Raw genomic sequence first — 15268 nt, 5'->3', positions numbered from 1 at the left:
GGAGGAAGGAGCAGATGGATAGGTGGGAAGGAAGATTGATAGTTAATCACTTAAGCCTGAGTGAAGAGATATTCCTGCATTCAGAAGATTGCAAATCTTCAGAATTCTTTACTCAAGAGTTGAGGATGCTCCATCATTCAATTTATTTAAGGAGGTTGACAGATTTTTAGCACCTTAGGAAATGAGGAGCAAGCAGGAATGTGAGATTGAAACCAAAAATTCAACAATTTGATCTTATTAAATGATGGAGGAGGCTCCACACAATCCAATCTTGCTCCTATTTAGGTCTTTACTGGATTAAAACTGTTCTCTGGAGTATGAAAGATGAAGGAGTGATCTAGAGGAGTCTTAGGATGACTAGAAGTGTTCCTAGAACACAGAAAGCAAAATATTTAGTCTGCTGATACTGGGACAACTTCAAAATGAAAGCTAGGTCATTCATGAATAAATCAGGAAGCACTTTCTCACAAATGCACTGGAAATCTAGAATTGCTTCCTTTAAAAATCTGCAGAGACTGGAAGCCAATTGAAAACTTCAAATTTGAGACTCAAGATTTTGTTAAGCAAGAGCATCAACAGTTACAGAACCAAAGCAGTTAAATGGAAATAAAATACAGATTAGCCATGATCTGAGTACATGCCAGAACAAGTCCAAGAAGCTGAGTGATCTTGTCCCTGTTCCTACATGAAGGAGACACGAAATGGCAGACTCCCAAGTCTAAGTTTTTGACATGCATGTTACCTGTTTCTTGTCCTGACAAAGAAAGGGTAACTTAAATACGGAGCACATTCCAAAGAATTTCTTGCCTCATTAAAGTTCTGGGAAAAAGTGAGGTCTGCAAATGCTGGAGATCAGAGTTGAAAATGTGCTGCTGGAAAAGCGCAGCAGGTCAGGCAGCATCTAAGGAACAGGAAATTCGACGTTTCGGGCATAAGCCCTTCATCAGGAAGGGCTTATGCCCGAAACGTCGAATTTCCTGTTCCTTAGATGCTGCCTGACCTGCTGCGCTTTTCCAGCAACACATTTTCAGCTCATTAAAGTTCTGGTAGACATTACTAATCAACCTGTTCAGACGTATTGACATACACATCTGCTGCAGGTGGACATGAAAATTGTGATAGTCACATCAAGGTTAAGAGGAGTCACCTGCTATACCTATGAACACCTGAATACCATGCTGCTGCCAGCGTCATGTTTATAACCACATCCACTGGAATCAGGTCTGCAACTGCACTGTTTGATGCTCTCATTGTTCGAAGGATTCCTTTTCCAGCCTGTAAGATCAACCAATTAGATATAGGGGAATGAAAATAATACACAATTATAAAAGCTCTGACACTCAATTTACAATACTGTTATAAAACTGCAGCATTAGAAAATTGAAGTTTACCCCAACTAAGTGCTACTCTTAAAGGAATCACTGGAAAAATAGTTATTCAGTAAGTGTTGCCCAGACAAATACAGGGTTTCAGACAATGAGCTGCACACTACTTTCTGCTATGTGCCGATGGCGAGGAGGCTATATGATGACAGCATGCAAGGACAATATTTACACTGGACAGAAAGTTACCAGAGATTAATATCATGGTAGCGTTTGAACAATTACATATTTAATGTCAGATAAACTTTTGCAGCATCCCTGAAAGTTCACTCATCATTGAGGGTATTTTTGTAAAACAAACACATTGCTAAACAAAGAAATTACATAACAGAAGAAAATTTGCAACCATAGGTATTAGACTATTCTGCCCCTCAATCTTGTTCTGGCATTGAATGAAATTATGTCTGATTCGTGCCAAACTCCATACTCCTGCCTTAGATCCTTTAAGTTTAATAACTTCAGTTAACAAAAATCTCTCAAAACATTTTAAAATCAATAATTGATTTAGCAGCAATTACTGTTTGCAGACAGGAGCTCCAAACCACTACCAATGTTGTACAGAAATCTTTGCTAACTTTTAGACAATGTTCACTAGTCCTAGACCAGGCTAGTGGAAATTACTTTCTTCTCATTCTGTTCCCTTTAAAATCTTGAAAATGGGAATCAAATTACACAAATCCCTTACATTACACAGAAAACAACCCTAACTCTAGTTTATTCAATAACATCCAGATTTTGCTCGGGGAAAGCTGTGCTGTACTTCCTCCAAGGTCGAAGTATCTTTCATAAGTTTTGATGCCCTGAACAGGTCACGGCAGACCTAGTGTGGTCCAACCCATGCTTTGATTTCAACAATGGAAAAACATAATTAAACTGAAGTAAGTAAGGCCAACACAATTAGTTAACACCCTGTTTCCCAAGGACAAAACCAAGATCAATCCTTAACATGAGGATTGCAAGAAAATTTGCAAAGTTGGCTTGGAACAGCTTATAGTAAAACAGAGGAGATAGGGGGCATAGGATCATATCAGTGCTGTCAATAGTCCATTTTCAGTATTTTACATCTTTCTTCTCCACTGTATACATTAGGCCAAGGGAACAATGAGTACGAGAAAAATAAATACGGAAATTTCCCTAAATACAGAATTAAAAATAAATATCACTTAAAGAATTTCATTATTGAACTGACCATGGTCCAAATTTAACTGTTGTGGCATTACAGACAATTTATGAAGAAAATTAAAACTCCAATGTTTTCTCGTGTTCAACTGGTTTCTAAAATAATTTATATTTTATAGGGATACTGGTGAGTTAAATAAAGAAACTATTCAAATATCTCAAATACTGATAGTAGAATATAAACTATAACTCTGATCACCAGGACTTGCAATGTAAAGTAACAGTAGCCGATGTACTGAAATAGATATCACATTCGCAAATAGGGTATTGAGTTACAAAAGCACTTTATTTTGTGACTGAAAACAGAACACAATAGATAGTCTGTTTTACATAACAGATTTGAGCACTCAAGAAATTATACAACTTAGTATTACTTACAGCAATGAAAAGCCCACTAGGTCCATTGAAATTATCAATCCAGCCCTATTTAACAAGAACATAAGAAAAGAGATTTGAAGACTAAGTTGCTTGGAATTTATTTACATTTAACATATACAGTGCATCTGATTAAACATGCTCTCTTAAGGTACAGCACAATGACTATTGAGAAATTCCCCAAGAGCAGTAAGGGGAAGTTTGGACCATATTGGCCTTTCTAAAGTCATACAGCATTAGACACTGGAAACAGAGCAACAAATAGTCTTGGATAAATGTTGTACCAATGTAGCAAAGCAAGAACGATCGGCAGAGTCAGAGAGTCATAGAGATGTTCAGCACAGAAACAGACCCTTTGATCCAACTTGTCCATGCTGACCAGAAATCCTAAATTAATCTAGTCCCATTTGCCAGCACTTGGCCCATAGCCCTTGAAATATTTCTTATTCATATACCTATCCAGATGCTTATCAAATATTTTAATTGTACCAGCTTCCTCCTCTTCCTCTGGCAGCTCATTCCGTACATGCACCACCCTCTGCGTGAAAAGGTTGCCCTTAGGTCCCTTTTATATCTTTTCCTTCTCACTTTAAACCTATGCCCTCTAGTACTGGATTCGCCCAACCCAGGGGAAAAAACCTTGTCTATTTACCCTAACCATGCCTTTCATGATTTTATAAACCTCTACAAGGTCAACCCTCAGCCTCGGACGCTCGAGGGAAAACAGCCTCAGCCTATTCAGCCTCTCCCTATAGCTCAAACCCTCAAACTCTGGCAACATCCTTGTAAAGCTTTTCTGAACCCTTTCAAGTTTCACAACAAATCTGGTCAACTTTCATCAAAGCCTGAAATAGTGACTGCAGATACATAATATGTCCCACAAAGTCCAGGTAACTGAAATGACTTTTCTTTTACACTGTATGCTTTGCCCTCTCAAGCCTGGAGATTTACAAATAGCTGTTCAAAGCACTACTGTCTCACTGGTTGCCAAGTCCCTGCACAAAGACCTGTGCACATAAGTAACATTCAATACGTGCACATTAACAGTAACATGGATTGAGGGTTTTAGTATGTCATACAACGCACTATGGTTTCATATCTAATCTGCACCAAATAAGCAGTTTAGATTTCCTTGTTTTAAAGCATGACTATCATTTGCAATTTTCTTTGTCACATTACTGGCAACTTTTGCTGCCTGGACGTTTGTGAAGTTCTTTACTTAAATTGGTGTCTCTATGCAACCTTCCCCTTAAAACCTAACTCTGACATAGAATCTGCTTGTTTGGCTCAGTATAAAATTTTGTGCAAATCTCTTCAATGAAGTACATGGAATACAGTATTCAAGATGCTGTGTCTATTACCGCTGTATAAGTTTTTAACACTTTATTGAAAACTTACAGGAAACGGTTCCTTCCAGCTGGCTCCCACAATAGAAGGTCTGACAATGGCAACATTCAAATTTCCACACTCTTGCTGTACAACATATTCTGCCATGGCTTTAGTGTATGTGTATGTGTTTGGTCTCTCTCCAATTAGTTTTCTTGTAATGTCCTGAACAAGGCCATCATCCATCCACCTACATAAAATTTAAGGGAGAACATAAAACTTTCCAAAATAAATCAAAAGGTACCATTTACATGGGTCACTAAACTCATGAAATTAACTTACTAAAAACTTCAAACAGACCAATAAGGTAATTACAAATGAGAACACTAGAGTAGCGTGGGAACACCACCTTAATTGATAGAATATTCAAGTACTCTATTTACCTAAACACAAAACTGCAGAGTAATATTATATCTAAAAACTTACTGCAGCAGAAGGCAAAAGCCTGCTTTCGATATCTAGCACTTGTTTGCATATGATACAAGCCTTTTTTAAAAAAACGTAATTACCTAAAAGTTATTTATCATCATTCTCTGGATTTCAGAAAAGTGACTTTAAAATAGCTGAAATTATTTTTCACACAAAATGAGGGGGAAGGAAATTGGGAAGATCAAATGGAGTAATGTACCCCGTAGAAAAATAATCTAAACAATGAAAATTATTCATGTATTGAAAATTATAGTACTGGACAGAAATAAGACAAACATACTCCAAAGCTTCGATCAATTTTTTAGGATCAACTGGAGGTGGATAAATGACCTCCTCAATTTGTTTGCGATTGCAGTGCGCATATGCAGTGGAAACATGAATGAAGACTTCAAGCTTCTTCATCAGCTGTGCGAAAGCAAGGAGTTGGCGGGTAGCAACTACATTCAGTTGCATTGCATCTCTAAAAGAGAAGAGCAAAGATATTCATCAGATAGCTGACATTCACCAAGACAAAATACTGGCCAATTCTTTCACAAAATAAGGTCATTATCGAATATGGCTTTGTCTAGAATTTATCACCCAGTTTAAGTCATAACAATAAATCAAAACATAAGTACATCCCAATTTCAAAAATAATCCAAGCACAACGAACACAAGAATTAAGCATCAAAGCTCTTGGATGTAGACTTTCATTGCACAGAAGTCACAAGAAATCAGCCATTTTCCTCCAATATGACCTTCATGAGGTCACCAAGATTGTAAATTTGTTTAATGTAAACAACAAACTGTTTACCATTCACTTACATTTGGCCAACTTAAATGCATAACCTGAAGGTAGTCTATTGAATAAAGTTTATTTCATGAGACATGTTTAAAGCCACCACTTCTTGGAATAAATAAAAAATTTTTAAAATATACAATATAGCTTTCCTATAAATCTATAAAACCTCACTGTATTCGATCTTAGTTTGGTAATACCAATCTAAAGTTCTGAAGTGATGTTATGCCAATATTATAGATTAAACATTATAGTTTGCCACATGGGGCTGGGCACCAGTGTTAAGTACAGGCTAATGTGCACATAAAGTTTCCACTTAAATGGGTGCAAAAGTTTATTTAAAGCCAAAGATCTGTAAAATCACTCTTACTCTCTAAAGCCAGGTGTACAGGAAGTTTTACACAAGTATTGTTTTTAATGAAAAAAAAATTTATCCAGAACTGCTGAGCACTTATAAAGTAACACTTCAATGGTAGATTTTCCAACCTAATAAGATTCTGAAAGTTGAGGGAGCAGAACATTTCCAAATTTTCCTCAATACGCTTAGTCTTTCATAAAGATACTTTTCTACTAGATTCATGAAAAAGGTACGTTTTTTAAACACAGTGCATTCACTACACAACAGCAAATGCACAAATAAATAGCTTAAAAACCAATGAATAACCAATTTGAGAATGTCTGTTTTAATATCAAATTAAACGTAGTCTTGCTCACTGTACATTTACAACCTTAGCTCTCAGAAGTCAATTCAATCCAACAAACCTAGGTGAGGAGGAAAGAGGAAATTGAAATTGCATTACAGAAAAACTATGAATCATTGAGATTGACTGCTCTACCACATCGAAGCAGTTAGCTTCCAATGGGGAGGCAGGGGGCGGGGATGCGGTGGTGGCAGAAAACAGGCTAGTATGACTAAATCCTGTCAACTTCAAAAGATAGATTCACGGAGAGTGGTAGCATTTCAAATTCTGGTGTTGCCATATACTGTATAATACTTAGGCATCTGGCATTGGAGACACTGCAATAATACAAGTTGCTTGAAAAGAACTCAGCTGCTCCATTTTCAGCCATTTAAAAATTTAATGGCTCATATGAAACTTTCCCCATTTTATTGTGCATAAAATTAAATCTATGAAATATGCAATAATGTAAAGCTAACAGTTCCAGCTACCCTAGTTCCACTGTGCAATGCTGACAAACAAGTCTCAAATATCACAGTGCCCTCTCAAACCCCCACCTCTAAAGGCTGATGTACCAGGCAGCAAGCATTTGGAAATATCACCATCTCCAAAATTCTCATCCAAATCACACACCATACTGACTTGGACAAACATCAGCCAATCCTTAATTGTCATCGGATCAAAATCCGCTAACTCCCCTGAACATTATTGTGGGATCACTTACAGACTGCACTGGCTCAACACCATTCCCTCAGGGAATAATTGAGGTTCAACAATAAGGTACACTAGCCTTGTTAGTAATGCCCACATCAGCGAATTAACACATTAAAAAAAGAACTTTGTTTTTTGAAAAATGGGATAACCTACTTCAAGGTTTCATTGAAGCGTACAGTGGCTGCACAGTGAAAGACTATATTAATGCAGGAGGTCAGGAGTTCCTTGTCAGTCTGACTAAGCCCAAGCTCCGGCTGGGTCAATTCACTGCTCACTGCCACAACCTTCTCTTTGAAATCCGGTTGTTCATCTCGCAGTCTGTCAAAAAGCTACATGGGGAGAACAAACATGAAATTACAGAACTACATTAGACAGCTGGCAGAATAACTACAACTACCTCACCCATGCAGAAGCTAACATATTCAGTAATTAACAACATTTTACAGAACAACATAGTATTTATTCTCAATTCCAATGATGCAGTTTGGAAAACACAACAGTAAAATTGCAATAAATCAATCTGCACAAGCCCATCCAGAAATCCTTGTTAAGCAGAGCTTTGAGGTAGCCAAGAAAGCACCAATGTAAACTGATTTGCCTGCAAGTGCACTCGACATCAAAAAACATAAAAAAAGTAAATGTGTGAAAAAAAATCTTTATTTTGTTTTAAAATATTCTACAAATAGCCTGACCTTGTACAGAAGAAAGCATTGAAAAACGTTGAGTTAGCTCTGGAAAAGAATGAAAACAGCTTAATCATAGAGTTGGTTGACCTCACCTTACTCTTTATTCTCAGCATCCTGGAATTTAATGTGGCAGACGCAGTTGGAATTAGTGGCTTCCACCACCAATTTCTATACCTTCTTCATTATGCGGATGGGCTTCTAGAACTACAGGGCTGTACTCCTTTTTAATAATGGCCTTTATAAATACAAGATCAGCTGTCATTAGTAATTGGAGTTTCAGTTCCTAAACAGTCCCAATTCCATTGGTCGTGGTTGGGAAGCGAAAATGTTAGTGCTCTTGAAACCAGGATGTCAGGGGGGGCCGTGGCAGTTGTCAGCTATACTTCCTTTTCTTTCTTTGATAAATTCCTTGTTTTACTTTTCACCACTAAATATTTAAAAAGCTATCTGATAAAAGATGGTAAATAGTCTAGTTTCATTTGCATTAAACATATCTCTTGGTGCATACACGTGCAGAACGTCGGTGAAACCATTTTGCAGCCAATCACCTGTCATGGCTGTCATAAATGCCATATTCTCACAGCTTACCAGGTAGATGACAATGAGATGGACTTCTTGTGGCCTAACCTCTTTAACCACCACTTAACTTTGTCTCCAGTTGACAGCATTTTTAAATTTCTTACAAGTTTACTGCACTTGCAAGAGGTTGTACACTCTTTCACAGACAGATTTTGATGTCCGATGATGGTTTTGTCCTTGATTTCGTGTTCTAGAGTGGTGTTAACTCCATCATGATCAGTTGCTGGGATAATTTGAAATACATGCACATGTTTGCCTAATCAGTTCAGAACACTGGTTAATCAACAACAGCCTTCTACTAAAACTTCCTATTGTGCTAGTGGGAATCAGAATTTGTCTCATCATGATTTCATAGCATTTACAGCCTAGGCAAACATTATTTCAGAAAGATGTTATGCGTTTTTAAAATGTTAACAAAACTTAACATTAGCTGTAGGAAAAGGAAATTAAACTTAAGGTACAAGCACATAAAGAACAGCTGGCGCAGTGAGTGCAGTCATGTCTGAATCAGAAGCTTGGGAGTCCCAATTAGCTCAAGATATTGGAGTACTTCGGTGCAATATTGCAGTACGATACTGAGGACTTTGTGGATTTCATTACATGGTAGATACTGCTGTTAACAGTAGAGATTTTGGACATCTGTAAAAGATGCTATACAAAGCAAGTTTAGTTTTCCCCAACAAATTAGGTTGCATGAAAATTCAAATAGAATTTTGGAAATCCCAAAGTTATGAGAAATGAAGAGTGCAAAGGAAGAGCACAGTGGAATGTTTTTTATAAATGTGACTTAGATATTTGGGGAAGTAGGCCAAAATGGAATAGGTACTTCATAGAAAGATGGTGACTGACATAAATGAGTAAAGTGCAGGTGGATAAAAAGATTCCAGGCTTTATAAATGAGCTTCACAGAATGAAGTAGTAATAATAAATTTACGCAAGATAATGTTCAGCTATAATAAAAATAAGTAGTTGACTTCCGTACTCCTATGGGAATTGAATGTCAGAGAGAGAAAATATTGGCTGAAATAACATGTTGAGAACATATCATTTTGAACAGAAAATTCATCTCCTAGAATGAAATCCACTGCAGCAGAGGATTGTAGAGCTACTTAGGGGTTTATAGCCCCAGAGCCTAACCCTCTTTCTAGAACCTCATAATACCCTTCCTTCAGCTCCATCCTAAATATTAGTTAATAGTCATCATTAGCACTGTACTTCACAGCACCAGTGACTTGGGTTTGATTCCAGTTTTGGACAACTGTGTGTGGAGTTTGTACATCCTCCTTGAGTATGCGTGGACTTCCTCTAGGTGCTCCAGTTTCCTCCCACAGTCCAAAGATGTGCAGGCTTAGTGGATTGGCATGTGAAATACAATGTTACAGGAATTGGGTGGGGGGCTGAGTCTGGGTGGAATGCTGTTTGGAAAGTCGGTGTGGACCTAATGGACCAATTGGCTTGCTTCCACATTAGAGATTCCATGAGTCCAATTATCACACTCATGAAATTCCCTGGCTAACAGCCTCTGACATTTCATTCAGTCTTATGATCTGATGAGGATCAAAAATAATGCTGATATATACAATTTACTCTGGTTAAATCAAAAGCCAAGTACACAAACTTCAAATTTTGAAGAAACTCAGGACCAAAATCAACAAGTACTTCTTTACACCAAGAGGTTATTAAAATTTGGAATTATCTTTTCACAAAGCTAGGATCTCATGGGACAACTGAAGCTTTCAAAGCTGAAATGACAGTTTATTTTAAATTAACTATAGTGACTGAAATAGGGAAATGGTTAAGAAGTTGTAACTATGGTGATCACCCATGATGTAATTGAATAATGGAGTATGATTGAGAGGGTGAATTGCGTACTGCTGTTCCTAATTCCTCACATTACGTTGTTCCCTAATTTGTTCATGGGACTTGAGCATCACTGACTGAGCCAACATTTACTGCCCATAATTGGCCAAAGGCCATGAAACTGTCAAGAATATTGCTGGGGTTTGAAGTCACATGTAGGCAAGACCAGGAAGGATGACAGATTTCTTCCTCTTTTAAAAAAAACGATCGTAATCCCTCCGCCATTCAGCCCATCAAAACCACACCTAAAGAGGACCCACCCAGATCCAGCCCCCTACAGTACCCCTGTAACCCTGCATTTGCCAATACCTAATCCATCTAGCCATTACATAGTTGCAATTAGTCTGCCTTTCTATCTGAGATTTTTAATGAATTCAAATTTCACCATTGGCCATGGTGAGATTCAAACCAATGCCCCCAAAACATTAGACTGGGGCTCTGCATTACTCATCCAGTGAAATTACCATTACACCACCACACTTCCTGATTTATTACATCTAAGCCCATTGAACAGAACTTCGGAAGTTTTCTACACACAAGTTGCAGGTGTCTTTTTTTTTCAGAATTTGATGCTTTGGAAATTTATTAGCAAAAGTTACGGAACCATTAGTTCAATGAAGCCTAAGTATGACTGCACTTTTTTTTAGGCTGTGATGCAAATTACAAATGGATTGATGATTAATTCAAGTGTGGAACATGTGAATGAAAACTGAAAAAAACTATTTACTCTCAAACATATTAAAATTTATTGTGTTTAGCTAACATAGACAGAAATCCTTTGAAAAGTTATTGTGCCTGGGAAACTGTGATTGTATAACTGGAAATCATTTGACAATCTGGAGGAGTGTCAGGAGCAAAGTCAAAAATCAACAAGACATGGACATTCCTGGTTGTCTTTCCAAGTTGAAAATACAAGGGTAAAGCATCCTTTGAAAGGAATAAGAGAATGAAAAATCTGGTGGCATGGCAGCCAACTTGTAGTGAATCTCTTAGGACAAACGTCAATAATGTGACTCTAACTTAGCCTGAGATACTAATTGATCTGAAGTTCAGCCATTAATCTGGCGAGACCCTGAGTGCCTTGTTTAAGCACTTCAACTATAAGAATAAGAATCCACGTACAAACACAGACAATATTGGAAAACTGAGGTCTGGCAACATCTACGAAGAGAAAGAGAGTGTTGGCGTTTCAACTACAGTATGACACATTTTTTGGAATAGAGTGGGTTCAATCCCCATTCCAGCTGAGATTGGCTTGAGACTGATTAGCAAAGTTAGATCTCATGGAATACAGGGAGAACTAGCCATTTGGATACAGAACTGGCTCAAAAGTAGAAGACAGAGGGTGGTGGTGGAGAGTTGGTTTTCAGACTGGAAGCTTGTAACCAGTGGAGTGCCACAAGGATCGGTGCTGAGTCCTCTACTTTTTGTCATTTATATTAATGATTTGGATGCGAGCATAAGAGATACAGTTAGTAAGTTTGCAGATGATACCAAAATTGGAGGAGTAGTGGACAGCGAAGAGAGTTACCTCAGATTACAACAGGATCTTGACCAGATGGGCCAATGGGCTGAGAAGTGGCAGATGGAGTTTAATTCAGATAAATGCGAGGTGCTGCATTTTGGGAAAGCAAATCTTAGCAAGACTTATACATTTAATGGTAAGGTCCTAGGGAGTGTTGCTGAACAAAGAGATCTTGGAGTGCAGGTTCATAGCTCCTTGAAAGTGGAGTCGCAGGTAGACAGGATAGTGAAGGCGGTGTTTGGTATGCTTTCCTTTATTGGTTAGAGTATTGAGTACAAGAGTTGGAAGGTCATGTTGCAGCTGCACAGGACATTGGTTAGGCCACTGTTGGAATACTGCGTGCAATTCTGGTCTCCTTCCTATCGGAAAGGTGATATTATGAAACTTGAAAGGGTTCACAAAAGATTTACAAGGATGTTGCCAGGGTTGGAAGATTTGAGCTATAGGGAGAGGTTAAACAAGCTAGGGCTGTTTTCCCTGGAGCGTCGGACCTTATAGAGGTTTACAAAATTGAGGAGCGTGGATAGGGTAAATAGATAAAGTCTTTTCCCTGGGATCGAGGAGTCCAGAACTAGAGGGCATAGGTTTAGGGTGAGAGGGGGAAAGATATAAAAGAGACCTAAGGGGCAACTTTTTCACGCAGAGGGTAGTACGTGTATGGAATGAGCTGCCAGAGGAAGTGGTGGAGGCTGGTACACTGCAACATTTAAGAGGCATTTGGATGGGCAGATGAATAGGAAGAGTTTGGAGGGATATGGGTCAAGTGGGACTAGATTGGGTTGGGATATCTGGTCGGCACGGATGGGTTGGACCGAAGGGTCTGTTTCCATGCAGTATATCTCTATGACTCGATGACTTGCCTCCTTGCATTGCCTTCCGAGAATGAGAAAGACAATTGCAAAAACTGTTCGGGGAAAAAGGTTCAGGGTGAAGCAAGGTGGAATAAGGTAAGGACCTGTGTTCAGGCAGAACACTCATACATTCCTGTATCAGCAATTAAGATTTATACTGAAGCTTTAACATAGTAAAACATCTCAAGGTGCTTCATAGAAGCGTTATCAAACAAAAGCTGACAGAGTCATTCAGTTGTCTAGAAGCTTTCTCAAAGAGGCTGAGTTTAAGAAGTGTCTTAAAGAAGGATAGAGAGAGTTGCAGATACATAGGGAGGGAACTCCAGAGTTTAGCTGTCAAATAGCTGAATGCACAACCCCCAATGTTGGGATCAATTAAAACCAGCAATGCACAAGGAGCATAATTGTGGTAATTCTGGAGATCTGGCGGGCTGGAAGAAATTGCATATATCAGGAGGGGTGAGGTCAAGTAAGTTTGCAAAAAATAATATGATTTATGCACTTAGAAAAATGATCAGTTGATGCATAAGGGAGACTTGTTTTAATTACCTCATCATTAATTGGAGCTTTTCAAAAACTAGAAGAATACCTCACCAAACATGGATACAATTCATGGAAAGTGAAGAAAGGCAAAGTATATTTCTTGATTTAGATCCGTTGTGCAACCTCTTGGCTTTCCACCACTCACTCTACTTCAAAGACATGACTAAATAAAGCATCAATCTTACTCTGAAATGCTTTTTATATTACCTTGCAGTTCAACATCTCTTGAACCCGTGCTTGAGGACTCTGGTCTGCTTTGGGTCTCACTAGGATATATGCTGCCTTGACTGCTGGACAAGATCGCAGCAGCTTCTCAAGTAGCACTTTCCCCATGAAGCCAGTTGCTCCAGTGATAAGTACATTCTTGTCCTGATAGAACTCTGGTATAGACACCATGCTGTCGTACCAACGTGATCAATAAGATGTCAATTGGTCTTGAATGGAGAAATCTACCTGCCTGGAAAAGTGAGTAATTAAAGAAAACAAATTAAGTAGAAATATTAAATCATTTCTCTCGCCAACTTAACAGTTTGACTCCCAACTTAGGGAATTTTTCAACAAACCAGACCAATTCTAAAGTCTCAGTTAGCAAAGCTGGACAAACAGTGCTTGCTGCATTCACAATGTTTCAGGCATCCTCAGCAAGATGCAAAACATTTCACCCTTTGTTAACTCTAGGGGAATAATCGCCCAGTGACCTGGAGTATCAGAAGGATGTCCAGAGCTCAGCTTTTTCTGCCTGAAATAATTGAAAAGTTTAAAATGCTTCAATGGCAATTTTGAAACTAACAGGAATATAAACGACTAACACTTAATTCACTTCAGCCAATACAACGGATTACCTGTTTTGTAATGTAGGCATTTGAAGTGATAAGGACTTTATTGAAAAGAAAATTCTGAATAACATACAAGGTCTCTATACACACCAAAATATAACTGTTTTCAAGATCTGAGAAATGCTGGGGGTGGGGTTCCCATTTATTGCCCATCCCAAGTTGCCAAGAGAATGGTGAGTTAACTATAAAGTTAGTGCATGTACTAGCCTACTGCATATTCCAGTATTTTGTTTTGCTTCTAATGTCCAATATTGATGAGTGTTTGAATTTGATTCACTTATTTATTTTAAAAAATTTGTAAAACAAGCCCAGTTGGCTATAAGTGCACTTCACTTTTATTAATAAATTTGCTCAGAATGCCAAATATTAACATATATTACTTTTATACCAGTTTACTTCACACTTTCATCCATTTATCAGATTTTAAATGAATGACCACCTGGTCTCTGAAGAGGACATAAAGGAACATGCATCACTACTCTGAAGAACAGCAGGAGAGTTCTACCTCATGTCCTGGTTAATATTTAACTTTCAACCAACATCATCAGAACAGACAATTTGGCCAACATCATGTTCCATTTATAGAGAGTCATATAGCACAGCATGACACAGCGAGAGATGCACAGCACTGAAACAGACCCTCTGTCCAACTTGCCCATGCCAGTCAGATATCCTAAATTAACCTCGGCCCACTTGCCAGCACTTGTCCCATATCCCTCGAATACCACCCTATTCATATACCCATCCAGATGCCTTTCAAATGTTATAATTTACCAGCTTCCACCACTTCTTCTGGTTGCTCATCCCATACACGCACCACCCCTGCATGAAATAAACTGCTCCTTCGGTCCATTTCAAATCTTTCCTCTCTAGTTCTAGACACCCACACCCAAGGGAAAAGACCTTGTCTATTTACCCTATCCATACCCCTCATGATTTTATAAACCTCTACAAGGTCACCCCTCAGTCTCTAATGCTCCAGGAAAAACAGCCCAGCCTATTTAGCCTCTCCCTGAAGCTCAAATCCTCCAACCATGGCAATATCCTTGTAAATCCTTTCTGAACCCTTTCAAGTTCCACAACATCTTTCCAATAGGAGGGAGACCAAAATTGCACACAATATTCTACAAGTGGCCTAACCAATGTCCTGCACAGTTGCAACATGACCTCCAACTCCTATACTCGATGCTCTGACGAATAAAGGAAATCACATTAAATACATTCTTCACTATCTTATCTAGCTGCAACTCTACTTTCAAGGAACAATAAACCTACATGCTAAGGTCTCTTTGTTCAGTAACACTCACCAGAATCTTATCATTAACTGTGCAAGTCCTGTCCTGATCTGCCTTTCCAAAATGCAGCACCTCACATTTATCCAAATTAAGCTTCATTTGCCCCTCCTCGGCCCATTGGTCTATCTGATCAAGATCCTGTTGTACTCGGAGGTAATCTTCTTCACTGT

General features: G+C 38.5%; 1 protein-coding gene across 2 annotated transcripts in view; it reads right to left on the bottom strand.

The window, feature by feature from the left end:
• far1 (fatty acyl CoA reductase 1) overlaps nucleotides 1-15268 on the bottom strand; it is a 98572-nt gene that overhangs the window by 41053 nt on the left and 42251 nt on the right. Inside the window, exons 2-7 of one of the 2 annotated variants that reach the window (XM_060839022.1) lie at nucleotides 13175-13424; nucleotides 7077-7252; nucleotides 5032-5211; nucleotides 4335-4512; nucleotides 2940-2984; nucleotides 1148-1275 (exon numbers count right to left, since the gene is read on the bottom strand). In XM_060839022.1, the coding sequence (XP_060695005.1) occupies nucleotides 1148-1275; nucleotides 2940-2984; nucleotides 4335-4512; nucleotides 5032-5211; nucleotides 7077-7252; nucleotides 13175-13363 (896 nt within the window). In that variant the 5' untranslated portion in view covers nucleotides 13364-13424. The remainder of the gene's footprint in view (nucleotides 1-1147; nucleotides 1276-2939; nucleotides 2985-4334; nucleotides 4513-5031; nucleotides 5212-7076; nucleotides 7253-13174; nucleotides 13425-15268) is intronic. The other variant, XM_060839023.1, reaches the window with a different exon arrangement.

Source organism: Hemiscyllium ocellatum, chromosome 18, assembly GCF_020745735.1.
Source record: "Hemiscyllium ocellatum isolate sHemOce1 chromosome 18, sHemOce1.pat.X.cur, whole genome shotgun sequence".
Classification (NCBI taxonomy): Eukaryota; Metazoa; Chordata; class Chondrichthyes; order Orectolobiformes; family Hemiscylliidae; genus Hemiscyllium; species Hemiscyllium ocellatum.
Note: the sequence above shows the minus strand (reverse complement) of the source record. Positions and strands in the feature narration are given on the sequence as shown.